Below are 21,370 nucleotides of genomic sequence, written 5' to 3'. Positions count from 1 at the left end.
CGTTATTACCACATCACAGAAGTTGCTCTCGGCAGAAATTCTGCCATTCCCTGAGGATTCAAAACGTCTTCTGCGTCGAGAATATCAATAACCCTCCAATATCTGCCCGAACAGATTTCATAGATGGTAAAAGGAATGCAGTGATGATCAGATGAATGAAAACTGAAAAGCATTGATGATACCAGGTGTTCGTGACAAGGGTCAGCATGTCGTGATCTACCAGTAGCTTCCGCCACTCAGACAAATTTCATTTCTAATGTAAGTGCCAGTGAGTTGTATACCGACGGTACCATCTGTGGATCTGTACGATCAGATATCATCTCACACCTTGTTGACAAGCGACGTACCATATTAAGTAAATTCCGCTTAAAGTCTACCATAAAGTTTCTCACTGTCTGCGTAATGTGAATAAATATACAGGCCCTGAAGTACGTGAGTACTTGAGACATGCAGTTGCCAAAGGCTGATCGTGTATTGCTGGACATGAAAGGGACATTCACGATTAAAAAATCGAATCATCGCTCTGACCATACAGCTTGGTATATTGGCTGCCATCATTTTGAACTTCTTGAAAAAATACGCGTTGAATTCGCTTTGGGAAGGGCGCCGCTAGCACCAAAAACACCTTGACCTTAGATACAAGTTGTCCATGTCTGCGTTGAATGACTGTAATTGGCCCATACCATAGTGGAATCTTATTACCAATACGGACATTATCTATTCTTGCTAAAAGAGTTAAAATGACCGACAATGTACTAATTTTCATTTGCAAACAGTCTATATTGCACTGTACTTAATCTAAAGAATTGACTTGCCTTTGCATGTGTTTGTGACGGGTGCCATTGGTGAGGCAGGATACGCTCACATTTTCAAGAACACCTGGTATCATTACTATTTGATAGTGATTCTTTATGTAGAGATTTCTATTGGATATGGAAAGGGTTTTGCCACTTTATTTGATTATTCTTAATAATAATCATGTCAATTTAATATTTTTTTCATTTCTATCATTATCAATCGCCATCATGTCCAACATTTCATGTTATGTATAATCTCTGTGTCTAATCAGTTTACAATATTCATAGTACATTGCTACAATAAATCCATTCAAATAATACCCTCCTTCTAATCATTTCATCAGTCTTATTTTCGGATTCTAATTTACATTACTGTGAAGTATAATAATTGTGTTTACATCTGATACGAACAAACACAAATCACTACCTTAGGCATACCTAACTACCGATGTGTAACTTTTCTGAAACGTATGCTCTCTCATACACATCTCGTTGGATGCAATGCAGGTCCATCTTAAAACAGACAAATTAGCAAACCTACCAAACCAGGAACTGATCAATTACGTAAACACAGGGCGCAAGACAAGGGAAATGCTTGATTTCATTAATGACAATCTTACTGTCATATTTGCAAATATAATAGGGAACTGATTACAACATGCTATTTGGGCAACATGTCAGAAGTGATATGTATGACAATGGAAACACCTGATCATCATTGTGTTCCTGACGTGGTATTCTAATGAAGTTGAACTGGCGGTATTAAGTTGATTAGTGGCACAGAAGATTAAACTCTACAACAAGAGTGCCATTCAAGTCCAGTTGATTCCAATTGATTCCATGTATGTATGTATGTATGTATGTATGTATGTATGTATGTATGTATGTATGTATGTATGTATGTATGTATGTATGAGGGTAGTGATGATGAGCACGCTGATGATGACGAGGAGGAGGAGATGAGAAGGAGGAGGGGAGGAGCAGAAGGCGACGGATGACGAGGTGAAACTGAGGAGGAGGACGGGGATTATGATTATGAAGGTGCTGATAATGAGGGTGTTGAGGAGGAGGAGGATAATGATGATTATGAGGAGGAGGAGGAGGATAATGATGATTATGAGGAGGAGGGGGTACTGAGGAGGAGGAGGAGCATGAGGAAGAGGAGGAAGAGGAAGAGGAGGAAAAAGAATGTTATATTATTAAGTATTATCAAACCATTACTGTGTGTTAAAATGTTTCTTTTAGCATCCATGCAAATTGGTTTATATTTTTCAGCTAAGATACATTTATGACCTTCCCATGTGTAACATTTTAGTCATAAATACGCAGTAAAACCTTCGGTCATGCGCATAGCATAGTTGATGTATCTCTCATACATGCATTCAACGCTGTGAAACACAAAACGACGCCTGTCCTGTTAAATAAAAATCCAATTTTGATTTCATCTCGAAATGAAAACACCGTTAGCTGTATTTGATGAGACAGCAGTCTGGAAGCGAATGGCGAAGGTTCATCACTGATACAGTCTAAAATCCCTGTCAGCTGTTTATTGATGTCACAATTCAGGAATCCCCCCTGGGCATGGCCACTTTGCTTATTGATAAGACCACCGGCATTGATAGAATGGACGTAACGAACTCCGGCGCCTCCAATAATTACTGAAATCTGTGACTCCCTAGAATGTCACGAAAACTGCTAACAATGGATTGGGCAGCAATATTACTTGTCCGTTGACCACAATGAGAACGTTGATCATGCTTGAAATCGAAAGAGCTAAAGTAATATTTCGGGCATTTGGAAAGGCGTCAATTGACTCCTCGTCCGAAAGTAAACGATAAAGATTTCTTTATGTTAGCAATGCTTGACCTTACAAATAAACTCATTTCGTGGGCGAGGACACAATCATGATATTGACGTTTTGTATTCTGCTATTTTCTGGTAATGTGTATGTGGTTTTAACCGGTTACTTGTGGTGAATGTATAATGTTGGTGGGTGTGTACTTGTGGTAAATGATATAGCTGGGGGAAGTTACTTCGTTTGTTGTGTAAGGCTAATCGAGTTTGGACCAGATAAACCAGTGATTGACACCACGAGCATCGATCTAAGCAACTGGGTTACGATGACATGCACCAACCAAGTCAGCGAGCCTGACCACCTTCTGACCGCCTCTTACGACAAGCATGGTTTGTGAAGACCAATTCTAAGCCAGATCTTCACGGGTGGGGGATGTTACTGGTGGTGATGGTATATTGGTTGTTAAATAGTTAGTGACGGTGAATATATGAAATAGTTAGTGACGGTGAATACATGAAATAGTTAGTGACGGTGAATATATGAAATAGTTAGTGACGGTGAATACATGAAATAGTTAGTGACGGTGAATGTATGAAATAGTTAGTGACGGTGAATATATGAAATAGTTAGTGACGGTGAATATATTAAATAGTTAGTGACGGTGAATATATTAAATAATTAGTGGTGGTAAATATAAGTTGGTTGTGATTGCATAGCGCTGGTTATTGTATTTGGGTTGTAAATAAATATCGATGTTGAACGTATATTAGAGGGTAATGTTAGCTTGTTGCGATTACATATTGTTTTATGAACGTTTATTGGCCTTGATATTTTCAGTTGCCTAACCAAATTAGCATATTGTTGACCATTAAGTCTGAATTTTAACACCGAAGCCATCACCTTGCCAACTGGTAAAACAGACTTTTTTGGAGGAGGAGACGTAAGATGTCTCTGGCTGATAGTGGTGAAACCAAGACTCATCCATGGTTACAAATCGGTCAACAAAATCATCTGGGTCTGCTTCAAAGCGACGTTCATTCTCAAGACATATGATGAACCTGGATAGTTTCTGAGCAGGAGTCAGCGTGTTGAAACGTGTGTCATGCTCACGTCCTTCCTCGGAATCTTCTCAAGTCTCTCACGAGAGCCCTCTGTAACAGCAATGTGACGTGTTGTCGATCATCCCTAATAATATCATTATTTTATGAACATTTTCCTTTCTTGTGACAGTTAAAGGTCATCCTGATCCTGAATCATCGTCGAGTTTTTCTCTTCCCTTCCTCAACTCCTGTCCACCTCTTGCTAGTGACAACGTAAAGAGCATCCCCGACGGTTGATACAATGTCCAGTCCTTTCACTTGATGACAGCGCGGTAGTCAATTTTGTCCATTTTCATCAACAGAGAACACCTAATATCTTTGACAGCTGCAGAAATATGCAGCCTGGTTGTGTATTTGGTACAAATGCATCCTGTAAGCACTAGTACTATTGTACTTAATACATGCACACTGTTAAAGGTGTACAAACCATCTTTTGTAGTTAGGTTTAGAACTTTCCAGCCACACTTGGTATATTCCCCGCATCATGTATTAATATTCACAACAGTCATGTAGATATATTCACTTTACAGATGAAGCTATATACACTTCACAGATGCAGTTATATTCCACACGCATACGTAGTTGTACCTCCCACACGTATGTAACAGTACTTTCAGCATGCATAAAAACATATCAGACAAAAGCCGGTGTTACTTTCTAACACTAACCCTGAAGAGAGACCAAACCTATGCAATGGCGGTTAAACCTTTTTGTTTCGGTAAGCTTTTAATATTTATCCTTCTGGTACAATAATATTGCAAAGGGACACAGCTAGGTCTATATTATCACAATGTGGGGTTTTTTCACATACAAATTGTGAAAACGAAACTTATTGATCCTGAGAGTAAAGAGTATTGGTGACGTCAATATCTCGTGGTTTATGGATGATTATTGTTTGTGAACACACCCTCGTGCTTATACGGGAACGCAGCGCTGCATTCTATTCAACACGATTGTACAAATTGTTCGCATTCAATAATTCATCCGGTTTACATTGTGGATAAATGCTTTAACTCGGTTCCGATTGTGGTCTTGTGGTTACGATTTGTTGAAGCGAGACAATTTTAATGTCTTCAGGTAATACATTATCTCCCAGCAGTCACTTAGTATTTGCCTTGGCAAAATACCAAGTAAACTTGAGACTAGGGTTATGTATTTAATTCTCTCTATGTTCAACAAAAAAATAAAACCTAAAATAAATTAATAAGTCGATATATGAACATCAATTGCCCACTCTACACGCAGCCACCACCACCACCACCATCATCATCATCATCATCATCATCATCATCATCATCATCATTATTATTATTATCATTATTATTATTATTATTATTTACAGATTAAAAATATAAAATGCAGCAAAGAGGGTTTGGGTGATCCTGGCACAGTCAGGCTTGTTAGGCTCATCATAAGCTCAGGGCCCTTGCCCCCTCTACACGCAGCCCAGACAGCGAATGGGACGTCTCCAAAGAAGCGCTGCCTAGTCAAACCCACCCAGAATTTTCGGAGAATTGAAGACTCCCCAACACTGCAGCTTTCTGCATTACCCAGATTGTCAGTAGGGCTGTATTCCTGGAAGCAAACCCGGGTACTCTCCCAATGTCAGTCAACAGATTGGGAGGTACCAAACCTAAGGCACCGAGAACAATGAGGAGTCGGACAACTTGGTACTTGGGATGCAAGCGTGACATTTCGAAAGCGAGGTCTGCATATTTGCCATGTTTTTACTCAATCTTGTCAATCACATTACAAGATTGGACAGTAAATTAAATGACATAAATGATTTCATTGGATTTATCAAAAAGACGAAGATCAGGTTCGTTGGCCTGGATATTATTATTATGAGTGAGTGAGTGAGTGAGATGGGTTTAACGTCGCTTTTAACAGTATTCCAGTAATATCACGGCGTGTCAGCTTAATGTGGGAGGAAAGCCAAAGTGATGCAGGTCTCAGACGTTTACCACTTCGGTGAAACCCACGAGCACTGGTATGGTGCTGACAAACCTAGAAACATAATCGGGGCGAACCGGGATTCGAACCCGCACTCATAGGTTTCTGGCGTGCCCAAGGGACGCAATATTATGATGATGATGATGATGATGATGATATCATAGCGCACCCTTAACACAGTTGAGTGATATTATACGTTTAATGAGAATTTCAAAAATCGATAATCGAACTAAAGTAATTTCTTATATATGTACGGTGGTAGTTCCAAATCCTCCTGGGCGGTATTCCAGGGCGACTTGTGACACGGACCTGTTCCATTTGAAGCAAATGAAGCTTCACGCCCTCCAAGCTAACTCTGCTAATGGTTTAATGATAGCCTGGCAGGCAGTCCGGGCGACTAGACGTTTATCTGATTCCTATACCAGATCGATAGAGAAGCACTGAGAAAATCATTATAGGTAGTTGCGAGAGAGCGGTCCCTAGGGGCGATGTTCTGTGTCTCTAGAACGTCTCTCTAAGCTGTTTTCTGGTTGGAATGCGATGTACACCTAGACTGGATGTCATTTGGCAGGGTCATGTGTATAATGATACAGGTCATGTAAAAAGAGTGTTTGCAAATGTGATTTTCTACATTGGTTCAGACTGTAATGAATTCCATGCCAACAAGATTATTGTAGAGTACTTGTACACCAGAGAAACTGGGGTTCAGGGTGGCTTTAGTTATGACACATCATTATCAGTAGCAGTGGTATTAGTAGCAGCACTTGTTAAAGCCCCTTAATGCCGAGCGCCAGACAGGGAAACAACAAGTACCAATCGAACCCCGAACCTTCCGCTTTCCGGGCGGACGCTCTACCACTAGACCACGGAGGCGGTTCCAGTTTTAATAGTAGCGTCAGTAGTAGTAGTAGTAGAATTAGCAGCAGCAGCAGTAGTAGTAGTAGTAGTAGTAGTAGTAGTAGTGGAAGAAGAAGCAGCAGTACCAGTAGCAGTAGTAGCAGCTGTAGTAGTAGGCATAGTAGTAGCAGCAGTAGTATCAATAGTAGTACTAGTAGCAGTAGTGGTAGTAGAAGAAGTAGTGTTAGTAGTAGTAGTAGCAGTAGTAGTAGCAGTAGCAGTTGCAGAAGTACAAGTGGTGGTAGTAGTAACAGCAGTAGCTTTAGCAGAGGAGTAGTAGTAGCAGTACAAGTAGCAGTAGCAGTAGTAGTAGTAGTAGCAGCAGTAGTAGAAGCAGTAATGTTGGAAGTAGCAGTTGTAGTAGTAGCAGTAGTACTAGTAGCAGTAGCAAAAGTAGTAGGAATAGTAGTAGCAGCAGTAGTATCAATAGTGGTAGCAGTAGCAGTATTAGAAGTAGCAGTAGTAGCAGTAGCAGTAACAGTAGCAGTAATGGTAGTAGCAGTAGTACTAGTAGCAGTATCAATAGTAATATCAGTAGAAGTAGTAGAAGAAGAAGAAGCAGTAGTAGTAGTAGTATCAGTATCAGCAGCAGCAGTAGCAGTAGTAGTAGTTGTTGTTGCAGTAGTAGTAGTAGTAGCGGTGATAGTGGCAGATGTTGGTGTTGGTGTTAGTGGTGGTGGTGGTGGTGGTAGTAGTAGTAGTAGTGGTAGTGGTAAATGGAAGTGTTAGTTGTAGTGGTTGAGATAACGGTAGCAGTAGCAGTAGCAGTAGCAGAAGCAGTAGCAGCAGCAACCGCAGTAGTAGATATTGCTGGTATATTTACTCACTCGAACATCTATTTCTTCCACTTAATGAAAGCATGACGGTATGGGATAGTGTCTGTGTATAAATTTAAGTGCCCGTTGTAGTTTGACAATGGCAACTCAACAGCTACTACAACAACCACACCACCTCCCCTGCCCCCGGCGAACACCATGCGGGCTCCCACGACGTAACGCAGTCCATGCATTATGCAGACCCTGTCTGTAGCCAGACCTGGCAGGACACCTCAGCGGTACTTACAATCTCGTGTTATCTGCCTAAGTCACTTCACACCACACATGATTAACTCACAATACGTACTCCCACATTCAATCAATGAAAACAATAGAGTCAGAAGAAGAGCTAAATGAATGTGGTTTAAAGTCTCTGTAAGCATTACCAGCCACTCCTATTCCAGTCACCATCACATCATAGCAACAATAGGCCTCACAGATTGTACCCATTTCAGGATTCGAACCCGGGAAGCCGGCCGGACGAAGCAACACATTAGCCACTAGGCCATTCCACCGTCTGATGGAACATGGCGGACACAAGTTGTGTATATGCCGATTATACAAAGTATATTATACAAACAATATTCACTCACTCAGTCATGGTGTAACAAACAATATTCACTCTCAGTTGCGGTGTAACAAACAATATTCACTCACTCAATCAATCACGGTGTTACAAACAATATTCACTAACTCATTCAACGTTAAACAAACAATATTCACTCATTCATTCAACGTGTAACAAACAATTTTTCACTGTCACGGTACAATAAACTATTATATTAACTCACTCATTCACCGTGTAACAAACAATATTCACTCACTCATTCAACATGTAACAAACACTATTCACTCACTCATTCAACGTCAAACAAACAATATTCACTCACCCATTCACCGTGTTATAAACAATATCCAACTGATTGCAGTAAAGTAAACTGTTATATCACATCTTCAATAAATATGTTTGTTTGTGTGTTTTGTTCGCCTTTTATTTAGAATGAAGGAAACGCGACGACCGTTTGGTCATTTTTCATATCGAGATACTTAATTTATCAGCAAGAATTATTTTTCTCATTATGCTACAGTGACATGATTCCAAGATGTAATGTCGGTTGTTACACAGATGTATTACCCTTACAGTGGATTGTTTTCAGTCGCAATGTATTTGTTCAGCAGCGAAACCAATTGTCCTTCTGGGGAAACACTCATAAAAGATGTCTTAATTGGGTGGAGTGGCTTCATCACTCTGTTCAGAAGCAACCTCATCGTTTTTGTTTCTTCATCACTCCGCTCTGTGGAATCATGCAATCAAAGTAGCCACGGCGGTCGTGCCTTGCAAGGATGAGCGTACAGAACGTCTGGCTGCTTGGCAACCGCCACGCCAATACAACAATCTTCTGCAGCACAGGTATTCAAATATTCACGACATATCGCAACATGTTTACACAAGACTGACATTATTTGCATACGAAAGTAACATGACAACTTTTCGGGACACTTCATCTAATTTTGATATGTCTACAAAGGGCCATTATAGACATCGTCAATGTTTTATGACAGCATCCATGTCAATATTTCAAAGGAGTCGCGATAGTGACTGCTTGTTCTGTGATGTTGCAGTGATGCAGAAGTTGCCGTCACACACGAATCCGATACGCAGGATACCGATTCCCTGTTCTACTATACAGATCAAAGTGTTAAGGCATGATCTTCTCCATTGGGGACTATGTAAATCATTACTTTAAATCACATGTATCAACAAAAACGTTTATATCGTTTCTGTGCGATATCAGATATTATAAATATATATTTAGTGATGACATACTATATTGTCTCTAAATATTATATAGATATGTCTCCGAGTGAAATAATATTTCGTGCCGGTACGACTTGAATTTGAAAAAATAAACATTTGAATACTTTCAGTCTGCCTCAATGACGCATTGGGTTTCAGGGTAAATCATGAACATCATGCAAGAAAATACATAATAAAGAAAAAAATTATCTTTTTCTTATCACATGTCAAGTTTGTCTCATCTCATGACGTGAAAGATGAATTTCTGACTCATAGCGGCTCCAGACTAGAATAGCAACTTGCAGATGAGATAAAGATGTTTTCTGACTGGAAAAGGCAAACATTCTCTATTTACGTGTAACCTCTAAAACCACCTACACAGAAGTATTAAATTGAAGTCAGATCTCACATACAGTATACAAAAAGACAGATAACAATTATAACTCATAACATCATTGCATACCGTACTTTTTCAGATGAACAATAAGCTTGCCTTTGCATGTGTTTGTGACGGATGCAACCGGTGGGTCAGGATACGCTCACCTTTTCGCGAACACCTGGCATCATCACCATTTGAGAATGATTCATAAACAAATGCTCATGATACAGTCGCAATCGTACAATCGACTCTTTGGCAGTCATTTCTTAGGAAATTGGAAAGGGCTTTGTCGCTTTAATTGTATACACGTGCGACAAGGATAGCGCGAATAGCAGTTAAGTTAGCATGTCATGCTCATAAAACAAACGGCGATGTTGCTGGTTTCTCAATATACCTCCCCATGTAATACTTGTAGAGTATCCGAGACAGTTCTATTCGCTTCAACCAGTTCCAACACATCTCAAGTTTATAGGCTGATTAAATGGTTGTCGGCGGCAGTAAGGCAATAAGGGGCATTTCCTTAGGACACCAGGTGTTCAAACAAACTGATTGTCTGGATTTATAAAGAGAATATATTCTCAGAGTACCTCAGAGTCCAGAGAATTTTATGAGTTTCTCTCACTTAAGTACATTTCGATGGGCGACATGCCCTTCACCAGGCTACGCTGATGTCATCCAGCGTTTCAATCAAATCAACGACCCTCGGTACAATGGGTTTAATAACCGTTCCATGCCACAAGATATGTATGGGTCTGCCGGTGAAGTCATTTATCCAACACACTTCACGAGTCTGCTTATCTTATCTGTCAAATCATCTTTGGTAACGTTCTGCATCTGACGCCGAGTAGAACCATTACATTTACCCGTAGATCATGTTTTGTAACCACTCTTGCAGTTCTTGACAACTTATTATTACTCAACGGCATTGGAAGTGGTCATTACAGTTTCCCTTGATGTTTGAAATGGTATAGATGGCCTGGTGCGTGAGCAGTTTGTGCATATATTTCTTGGCATAAAATATAAAGGGGGCGTGAGCAGTTTATGTTTATATTTCTTGGCATCAAATATAAATAACATGGCGTGAACGGTTTATGCATATATTTCCTGGCATCAAATATAAAGGGGGCGTGAGCAGTTTATGTTTATATTTCTTGGCATCAAATATAAAAACATGGCGTGAGCAGTTTATATATATATTTCTTGGCATCAAATTTAAAAACGTAGCGTGAGCAGTGTTTGTTGATATTTCTTGGCATCAAATTTAAAAACGCGGCGTGAGCAGTTTATGTTGATATTACTTGTCATCAAATATACAAAAGTCGCGTGACCAGTTGATGGTTTTATTTCTTGGCATCAAATATAAAAACGTGGTGTGAGCGGTTTATGTTATTATTTCTTGGCATCAAATATACAAAAGTCGCGTGACCAGTTTACGTTTATATTTCTTGGCATCAAACATATCGAAATGGTGTGAGCAGTTTATGTTTATATTTCTTGGCATCAAATATAAAAAAGTGCCCTGAGCTGTTTATGTTGATATTGCTTGGCATCAAATATAACAAAGTGCTGGTATCGATTGCACGGACAAATATCAGGGAGAAGTCCCAAGGGGGTGTTACCGAGTGCGTGTGAATAATCACGTGTATTATTGCATGTAATATGATGGAGTTAGCAATATCTATACAATGCGGGACGCGAGGAATGGATTCATCACGTTGCCATCAATATTCGTTCAGACACACAAAATCACAATATTTTGATTATAGTACGCCAAGAAACAACTGTTTATGTTCTAGTCAATTTGAGTATTTCTACCACGGTACAGGTGATAAATTTGGATTAGTTGTATGTAAATTGAATGAATGGCACTTGGCATTATATCGATGTAGCATTATTTAATGCATATACTTGTCAGACGCTGGGCGTTAACGAATCGTTATCGACAATATATTCTGCATATTCAGCATATTGCCTGTATGTCACACATATCATTGCCGACAATAAATTCTACACATTCAGCAGTTCGCCTTATGTGACACGGATACCTTCCGACAATATGTTCTGCAAATTCAGCATTCAGTCTCCATGTCACACATACCCTTGCCAACAATATATTCAATCTGCATATTCATCATATTGCCTGTATGTCACACATACCCTTGCCAACAAAATATTCAATCTGCATATTCATCATATTGCCTGTATGTCACACATATCCTTGCCAACAATATATTCAATCTGCATATTCATCATATTGCCTGTATGTCACACATATCATTGCCGACAATAAATTCTACACATTCAGCAGTTCGCCTTATGTGACACGGATACCTTCCGACAATATGTTCTGCAAATTCAGCATTCAGTCTTAATGTCACACATATCCTTGCTAACGATATATTCTGCATATTCATCGTATTGCCCATATGTTACACAGATCCTTGCTGAAAATATATTCTGCACATTCAGCATATTGCCGACACTATATTATACCTTGTGTTACACAGATCCTTGCGACAGTCACACAACATGAACGAGCATATCTTAGTCAACAAATAACATGTTCGATGTCTGCAAATAACATAGGATATTTGTTGGGTAGATTGTGAGACATAATAAATTTTAAAAATATTTCCAAGCTCAGAAAAGTAATGTTGAACAGGATACCAACTTAATCAAAATGAAAACAGAACTAAAGAAAACACGTATGGCATTTCTGTCCGGTGTTGAAATACACACTCTCCCTGACGACAAATCATGTCGTTCATATCATGCCCGATCATATTGGCAAATTATCAACGACAAGTAATCGTGGCACCATCTCCTAATCAATTATTTAACACAGAATCATGAAAGGCGAAGCAAATGATCACTTGAAGAAAATAATACCTCGTTTGACACAATGTCTACTGGCCCCAGTTTCATGAAAGTGCAGTTTTAGCCACTTTATTCCATGAATATAACAGTTGGGGACAGCCGTAATGGGCTTCACACGTTGAATACATGATGGGAATTGAACCGGGCCTTCCATGTGACGAGCGAACACTTAAACCACTCGGCTACTGAATATGTCAGCAGCCTACGAGAGCATCAATCTACCGAGTGTTAACCTGGATGTGCAATTACCTCCGTGCTTCACAATAAGTACTCCTTTAATCCTGTGCTACAGACCACTTAAGCTACGTAGAGGAATATTCACATAATCGCTTTATGTGCTTGTTGACACTGGTAGTGCAACCTAATAGGGTTGATTGAGCACTCAACAAAGGCCTCTCAATATGTCAATATCACTTACACAGTTATTCATTAATAATAGACGAGTCCGCGTTGCATATGCATAACTTGCAATAGTTCTTTTACAAATATCACTAAAATAACAAGGCCTGACTCACGAATATGTTTGTTTGTTGTTTAACGCCGCACTCAGCAACATTACGGCTATATGACGACGGTCTGTATATAATTGAGTCAGGACCAGACAATCCAGTGACTGACATCATGAGCATCGACCCACGCAATTGGGATCGATGACATGCATCAACCAAGTCAGCGAGCCTGACCACCCGATCCCGTTGGTCGCCTCTTACCCTCACAAATGTGTCACATCCACAACTATGAACAACCATTTCCATAAGGGAGTATTTTATCAACGTGATTAGACTTTCGTGGGATATATAGTTCTGTGTATGCGCTCTATTGCTGATAAAAAAACATTCCCCAATCAGTAACTGCGGAGAATCATTCGCGGGCTGCGAGGGAAACTAGCGTGGCTATGTGTGAAATCAATCAAGTCGTCTTTCATTCGACACACACATTGTATGGAGCATACGCATTTGGCTGATTAGGAAGAGGAGAAAATAGACCGGCGCTGCCAAGTACGTATGATATGATGTAATGTTATTGCAAATCCATAGCCGCCATTCCGAGTAGGCATTATAAACTCAGGTACTTGTAGAGCATTACATGTACAAGAAGGACGTCCTATTGTAACACACAGTAGGAGCTTTGGTGCTATATGACGAAGGGAATTCAGTCAGGCAGGCATTCCGAGTTTAAATGCGTTCATTCATTGATTCACACTTTGTACATGTGTACATATACAGTGTAGTGGGTAGCGCGTCTGCCCGGAGAGCGGGAGGTCGGTGGTTCGATCTCCGATCACGTCAAACCAATAGATGGTATGTGTTGTTGCCCTGCCTTGCGGTCGGCATTAAGGGATAAGAGTCAGTATTATGTGTTTGACTGGGGTATTCATGTTAAACTGCGGCATGGTATCTCAGTGGGCTAGCACTGTGAAACCGCCATTAGTCAAGATAGGAAACTATTTGTTAACATTCATCAAACCGATATTTGAATCACTTATATAAAGGTTCGCCCAATATGAAGCTAACTATTTGATTGAAACACACCTTCCATACCTCCGTAACATCAATAATCGTTATCTAGTATATTTGATTGTTTGTTTGTGCATCGATCTCCGCATGGCATACGATGACTTGCATCAAGCCTGGCCACCTCTTACGACAAGCATTGATCGCTGAAGTCAGAGTTTAACCCGGACCTTTGAGAAGATCGTTGTCTGACAGGAATATGATATATCTGAGAGTGAGTGAGTGAGTGAGTGAGAGTGAGTGAGTTGGGTCTAACACAGCTTTAACAGTATTCCAGTTATATCACGGCATGTCAGGAGGAAAGCCAAAGTGATGCAGGTCTAAGACGTTTATCACTTTGGTGAAACCCACGAGCACGGGTATGGTGCTGACGAACCTAAAAAGACATTCGGGGCGAACCGGGATTCGATCCAACAATCAAACATTTCGCTCAGACGACTGGTCCACCCGTGCCTTATAAGGCGATATCAAGGTCGTTGTTATAACCGACATATATATCACAGAGGTGCACGAGAACATAAATGGGTTCGAGGTCTATTTCAATTTTCCAGCCAATTATTGATTTTTGAAAAGGTGTCACTCACCTCGTCCACTGGGATGTCTGTTCTCATTTGAAAGCCCTCGTCAAGGTCCTGCTGTACAAAGTACTTGCCAAACGGACCGTCCAAAGCGGTCAGTGGTTTCGACTGAGACTTGGTCAAGATTCTCACGTGCCAAGCCACATAGCGGCTGAATTTCCGGGGCACGTGGGAAATATCCGTGTAGTAAAGTTTAAAAGTGAGGTACTTCCCGCTAGTATCCGCCTCCAGCATCCACGCCTGTTTGTCCCGGTCATAGAGGTGGGCGCGACTCCTGTTCCTGTTCAAGGCGTGGACGTTGACCTCACTCACCGACACCACCGAGATCATCTCAACCCTCACACGCAAGGTCGACCTTCCCTGGGCCAGCCGTAACATAGAGGTACCCACTGTGAACGGTTCGCCTATTCCAGATGTATCCAGGATTTGTACCAGTTCCCGTGAATCAAACGTCCCCTCTTCTCCGAGAACAACCCTGTACTTCAGACTACAAAGGTGGTCAAAACTTGTGTGTCTTTGCAGCTGAACCGCAATACTCCCATCAGCTTCAATGGAACTAGTGTCAGGAAATAAAGACACGCTCCAGTCAAACAGACCAAATGTGTAGTAAGTGGATTCCATTCTGTCGCCATATCCTTGTCGAGACGCATGGTTGTCCTTGGGAATTTTCATGAAGCATTCAAACTGACAAACTGCATTTCTCATTTCCAACTCTAGCATGACATCACCAGTTTCTTGAATAAAATTTCTTTGTAAAAGTTCGTCGATCTCGATAAAAGTTTTCCTACCGCAAACGTTCTTCTCAGTCGTAAACTCACAGCTCTTTTCAATGAAGTGTTCATTCTTGGTGAAATGGTCCCTGTTGAGGATAGTGACTGTAAAATCAAGACGACATTTCATGCCCTGAGAGGTCGTGAGCAACTTCAGAAACACCCCGATGTGACGATCACTTCGGACAAAGCTTACACTCCATTTTTGAAAGCCATACACAAAGTCTTTAGCGTAACAATCTGGCGTAAATTCCCGGACGATCCTTCCAGGCAATACAAACGTGAAGACCTGAGCATTCAGCCGGTCATTAAGTTTAACAAACCTACACAGCTTGGCCATCGTTCTTCTTGTCTCTTCCAGTCACAGTAACACAGTGTTGAATGTAATACTCATCCACTCATTGACACCACACCGTCAGAAAATTTACAGGGACAATAAGTAATTCAGTAACTACACAGCTTTGTCAGATAAAGTCTCACCAGCTAATCCCATGACTGCAGCACCGACATAAGCCAAACCATACACACCAAGACACACACTCCGTCTCACTTGTGTGCAAACAGGAAGTCCCTACCTCGAAATCTCAAAAACTAAATACAATCGCACTGAATAACGCCTTGTGTTTCCACTGCTTATACTTTAGCAGGGGAATATCGAACGATCCTTTCAGCTCTGTCTGTCGCGTGTTTATGGAATGGAACATTCCAACCGCTGGCACCAAACACCACTATCTCCAGGAACCCTGTCGACGCTTCCAGCTTCATGCATCAACTGCATCAACTGCACACTGCTCCGACACCGTCCTACCACCGTGCACTATAGGTATGTCCAGCGATGCTCTTTGCTGCAGTCACTTCTCGTCAGCATCGATCCTTCCTCTGTCCATATGCTCAGCCAGACTGCAGTGTTGCCGCCGTTAAAGGTGTTGTGTGTTCTCGGGCGAGCGCAACAGATTGCCTGTGGTGTTGTGTGCCTCTGAGACAATTTGACTCTCAAGCACAGAGTCCCAGCGACATTCTCTCTACCCTGTATTCATTGACTGGCCGACTTCCAGGTTCCTAGTGTGAACATCCCTGTAGATAGATACACGCTGCTATGGGCGACAGACTACACACCTCGTGTCGACTATGTACTCGGCAAGGAGTGGCTAGTGTCGGCAAAGTAACTTCAACTGGTGCAGTCTGCTAGCAAATGGTTTGCCTGTCTTCGTCAGTAACCAATTAATCCACAATATGTGTCACTTTACATAATGGACCATTGTGGACAGAGTGAATTTGTGTATTAGCGAAATATACTGCCAGGTAAAAGAAACTATACACCAATATTTAGTCGCTAAAATGAAATGAAACAGAAAATGGTTATTTGATGACGATGTATTTTATACGGATATCACTGTTGAGTCCTGCATCTTTGGTTTTCCCTTTTCGGCGATGTTTTTAGCATAGTAACGTTTTGATACTTGTATTTTTTTTATCAAATCCAGTTTTCATGTGTATACTTTATTTTCACCGTCAATTTCGTAAATGGTTTGAATAATACTTAAACATTTAATTTCCTTCAAATTAACTTTTGCTGAGTGCTGGCAAATATTATGCCAATTAAGCTGAAAACCAATCCACAATTTCATAATGTAGTTAATATTTATTTTTCGCGTGGACATTACTGTTTGGTTTAATACGTTTGGATTCTTTGTTATCATAGAAATGTATGTCATATGTTCCTGTAGAAGCGTCTTGTTTGAAACAGATGGCGAAATCACTACTTGTGGTATGCAATTACCCCCTGATCCTCGACCACGGGTTGAAGGTAGTTATCAGCGTCTTCAGACTTCTACAGGCTAATCGATAACAATTCACGGTCAAGGATCGGGAGGTAAATGGAAGGATGGTAATCACATTGTAATTGAATCTCTATTGATTCATTGATTCTTTTTACGACATAAAAACATTAGTTACATCGCTTAATGCACGCCTGTGCATGTGTTTGTGACGGGTGCTATTGGTGGGGAAGGTTAAGCACATTTTATCTTCACTATTTGATAGTGATTCACCTATTATCTTCACTATTTGATAGTGATTCACCTATTATCTTCACTATTTGATAGTGATTCAGAACCACCCAGCTTATGATGTACGGAATCGTGTGATGGACTCTATTTTTGGCAGAGATTTCATTGACCTGTTCTTGTCGCTTTGATCTATTGGTTATGATTTTCAGAATCGAATATAGAATATCGATCGAATATCAACCTCATGGCCATTCAGAGACTTTAATCAGAACAGCGTTCGCAGATAGGTAGAAATAATAGAGCTCATCTGAAGCGGTCGTAAAACGGCAAAATACTTAAAGTAACGGTATATGTGAGGCCTATTCGTTAAATCAGTAATGTGTCATATCAGATAGTCTTATCCATAAAGAATGGCTACAGGTGAATGTATTGTTCAATAATTCTCGCTGAGCTTTACAACGACTATTCCATTGTATTCATGGCTTGCGAAGAGGTCACGTGAACGCATTGCCGAATACATTAGAGTGAGTGAGTTGTGTTTAACGACGCTTTTAACAGTATTCCAGTTATATGTGGGAGGAAAGCCCAAAGAGATGCTGGTCTAAGACGTTTATCACTTCGGTGAAACCCAAGAGCACGGGTATGGTGCTGACAAACCTAGAAACATAACCGGGATTCGAACCCACAATCATAGGTTTCTGGCGTGCCCAAGGGACGCAACTCTGCCCCCGAACACAATTGAAAATTACTTCCTCCATTATTTATGACATTATGACGAATTTATGTCTACATTTTATTATTTTATAGATTAACCTCCCTCGGAATTAAGGATCATCTTTGTTTTGTGAACTTAATGATCCTCGGAACAAAATTAATTTTATTCGTTAAGATAAGGGTTAGAATTGATCTTCAGGATCCAATGCTTGCCGTAAGAGGCGACTAACGGGATCGGTTGGTCAGGTTCGCTGACTTGGTTGATACATTAAATACGTAAATCGATGCTCGTGTTGGATTGTCAGGTCCAGATTCGATCATTGAGTTTGGCGTTAAACAACATACCAACAAACAAAAACAAAATTAATTCACTCGAGACAGCTTATCCCTAAATCCCCGTTGCTCTTAGATTATTCTCTAATTATTTCGACCCGTGAAGATCCGGGGTACAATAGGTTTTCAGCAACCAATGCTTCTCGTAAGAGGCGGTTAACGGGATCGGGTGGTCAGGCTCGCTGACATGGTTGATGCATGTGGCCGTATCCTAATTGCATGGATCGATGCTCATGATGTCAATCACTGGATTGTTTGGGCCTGACTCGATTATTTACAGACCGCCGTCATATAGTTGGAATATTGCTGAGTGCGGCGTTAAACAACAAACAAATCTAAGTATTTCACACTCTGGTTTTGGGTCTATGGTTGCTTCACTTTGCAGAAAGCCGCTGAATCGAGACTATTACCAAATTCAGACTTCTAAACTGTTCGTTCACCATTGTACAGAGGCACATCGTTTTTCGTGAGACGAGAGACTTGGGGCTCAGAACAGCACTTCGTTTACATTGTGTCATACCTTGGAGGAAAGCCTACAAGCATATTTGGAATAAAATATGGTTGTGGTGATGACAGACCAAAAACCACAATCTTGGATTCGAACTAGTAGATTCGGCCAATAGATGTATATCAGCGTCTCAGACAACTGATCTACCTGTGCCCAAATGTTCGTTCAGATAGAGCAGGATCATTGTTAAAAAGGCTTTGTGAAGACCCCCGGCTTGGAGAGTGTCCTTTACCTATACCAGTGAGTGAGTGAGTATGGTTTTACGCCGCTTTTAGCAATATTCCAGCAATATCACGGCGAGGCACACCAGAAATCGGCTTCACACATTGTACTCATGTCAGGAATCGAACCCGGGTCTTCGGCGTGACGAGCGAACGCTTTAACCACTAGGCTACCCGACCGTCCCTTTACTTATACCAACCGTGGTTTATTGGATAGAGCGTCTGCCCGGAGAGCGGAAGGTCAGTGGTTGCATCTCCGGCCGCTTCATACTACAAGACGTTAAAACAAGGTCGTTGCTCTTTGGGTGGAATAATCAGGGTCTGGTCTCAGTATATTGTATCGGAGTATGTATTCATGTCACACACATACATGGACACACACACACACACACACACACACACACACACACACACACACACACACACACACACACACACACACACACACACACACACACACACACACACACACACGGACACAGACATACACACACGGACACAGACATACACACACACACACGGACACAGGGACACAGACATACACCGCACAAGCACGCACAATCACACACATACACACACGGACACAAGCACACACACACAGACAAACACACACACGGACATACATACGCATGGACACAGACATTCACACATGGACATAGACACAGACACACACACACGGACGGACACAAAAAAAAACACACACGGACACAGACATACACACATACATGGACACAGACACACACGCACACGGACGGACACAGACATGCACACACATGGACGCGACGATTAACCCAATTACATAATATCTTGATAAAGTACGTATGATATCAATAGATGGCGTTTATGGCGTGCGGCATGGTGTCTCAGTGGGCCACTTTTAGCAATTTACTTTCACATTACCGATTAAAGGTCGGCTCTGTGTGTTCATTGGATTTGTATGATACTTTGGTGTATCCCTTGGCAACGCTTGTGACAACAAAAGAATAACATCAAAATACATATCAACATCTGCTCTATAAATATCACTTACCCCAAGACAAGTGACAATCAAGAATTTAAATATCAATGGAGTAAACACAAAGTGATGCAAACAAAGCCAGGTTGTCATGGTGATGTTCGATAACATGAGGCGTTATTAATAATTAACATTTCCCAGTCATACTTTAAGACAGTGTTGTTCACTTGATGTTGTGACCGTTTACCGCGAATCTAAGTTTATTAAGCTGCAACAAATACATTACTCGTTCTTCTAAATAACTGCCACCCTATTTTCCAAAATAATCTTTCTTGATTGCTTTTGATTGTTTGGTTGTGCATCTATATATGTTATGCATATTGCAGGGGAGGGTTTAAGAATGTTAATCGAATATTGGTGTAATATTAAGACGACAGAAATATGTTATTATCCTCAATATCAACCACACTCGCCGCCAGCACACACACACACACACACACACACACACACACACACACACACGCTCTCTCGGCGGTTGTATTGAAATCGGTAGTGAAGTCAATTTGTACTAACATATGCCCTTAACACACAAAAGCATGACATGTGTGGTGTGGCCTTCAGTGTCTGGTGTTGATGAAAATGAATAATTGACGACCGTTCTGGTGCTGAAGAGCTTTGTAACCGCAACGGTCACACGGATGACTAACTTTGGCAAGAAAGAAGCAACAAAACACGATGTGGTTTTATTATCACGCGTCATGAATAATAAAATATATTCCTCGAGGAAGCCGGTTGTCATGGTTATACCGTTTGTTCCTGAGACGGAAGTTCAATGAGTGTATTATCTCCTCTTGTCGCAAGGCATAAGCTGAATGTTCAGTCCCCCAAGTCGGATGTGTGGTGACTTTTATACGTAAGACGTTTTAATGAAATGGTTTAACGAACTGCCCCAGACTGTGTTGCAAAACGAACACATTTCTTCAACGTTATGCTTCACTAATAAACAGCAGCACTCTGTACGCGTACATTGCAGACGTTATTCAAAATTAACCTATATCTTTTAGTTTCAACAAATAAGTAAATGCGTTTTCGTGTCTCTAGATTTTCAAGTCCATCACTTGATTGTCTGGTTTGTGTATAGGGTGCCGCCACAAGGCTAAAATCAAACGCTTACTTTTTTAAGCAAATTGTGTGAGTTTGGGGTAGCTATCGGTTGGGGCTGGACATGCTCGCCACCTCTTTTTAGCCTTTTACGTGGAATATATTATATTTGTTTATATTAATAAGTATAGTAGTTCTGCATATCGTCAAAAAGGTGAACGATCCACCATGGCATTGTCAGCCATACATAGCCTTT

The 21,370-nt window shown here is 40.9% G+C and overlaps 1 protein-coding gene across 1 annotated transcript in view; it reads right to left on the bottom strand.

Moving 5' to 3' along the window:
• Positions 1-16,366, bottom strand: part of LOC124143268 — a 43,023-nt gene extending 26,657 nt beyond the window's left edge. The window contains exon 1 of the mRNA XM_046512176.2: positions 14,510-16,366. Within this exon, the coding sequence (XP_046368132.1) occupies positions 14,510-15,613 (1,104 nt within the window). The 5' untranslated portion in view covers positions 15,614-16,366. The remainder of the gene's footprint in view (positions 1-14,509) is intronic.
• Between the last annotated feature and the right edge of the window lie 5,004 nt (positions 16,367-21,370).

This window comes from Haliotis rufescens, unplaced genomic scaffold, assembly GCF_023055435.1.
Source record: "Haliotis rufescens isolate VD_foot unplaced genomic scaffold, xgHalRufe1.0.p SCAF_160, whole genome shotgun sequence".
NCBI lineage: Eukaryota > Metazoa > Mollusca > Gastropoda > Lepetellida > Haliotidae > Haliotis > Haliotis rufescens.
This window is presented reverse-complemented; position numbering and strand designations above follow the sequence as displayed.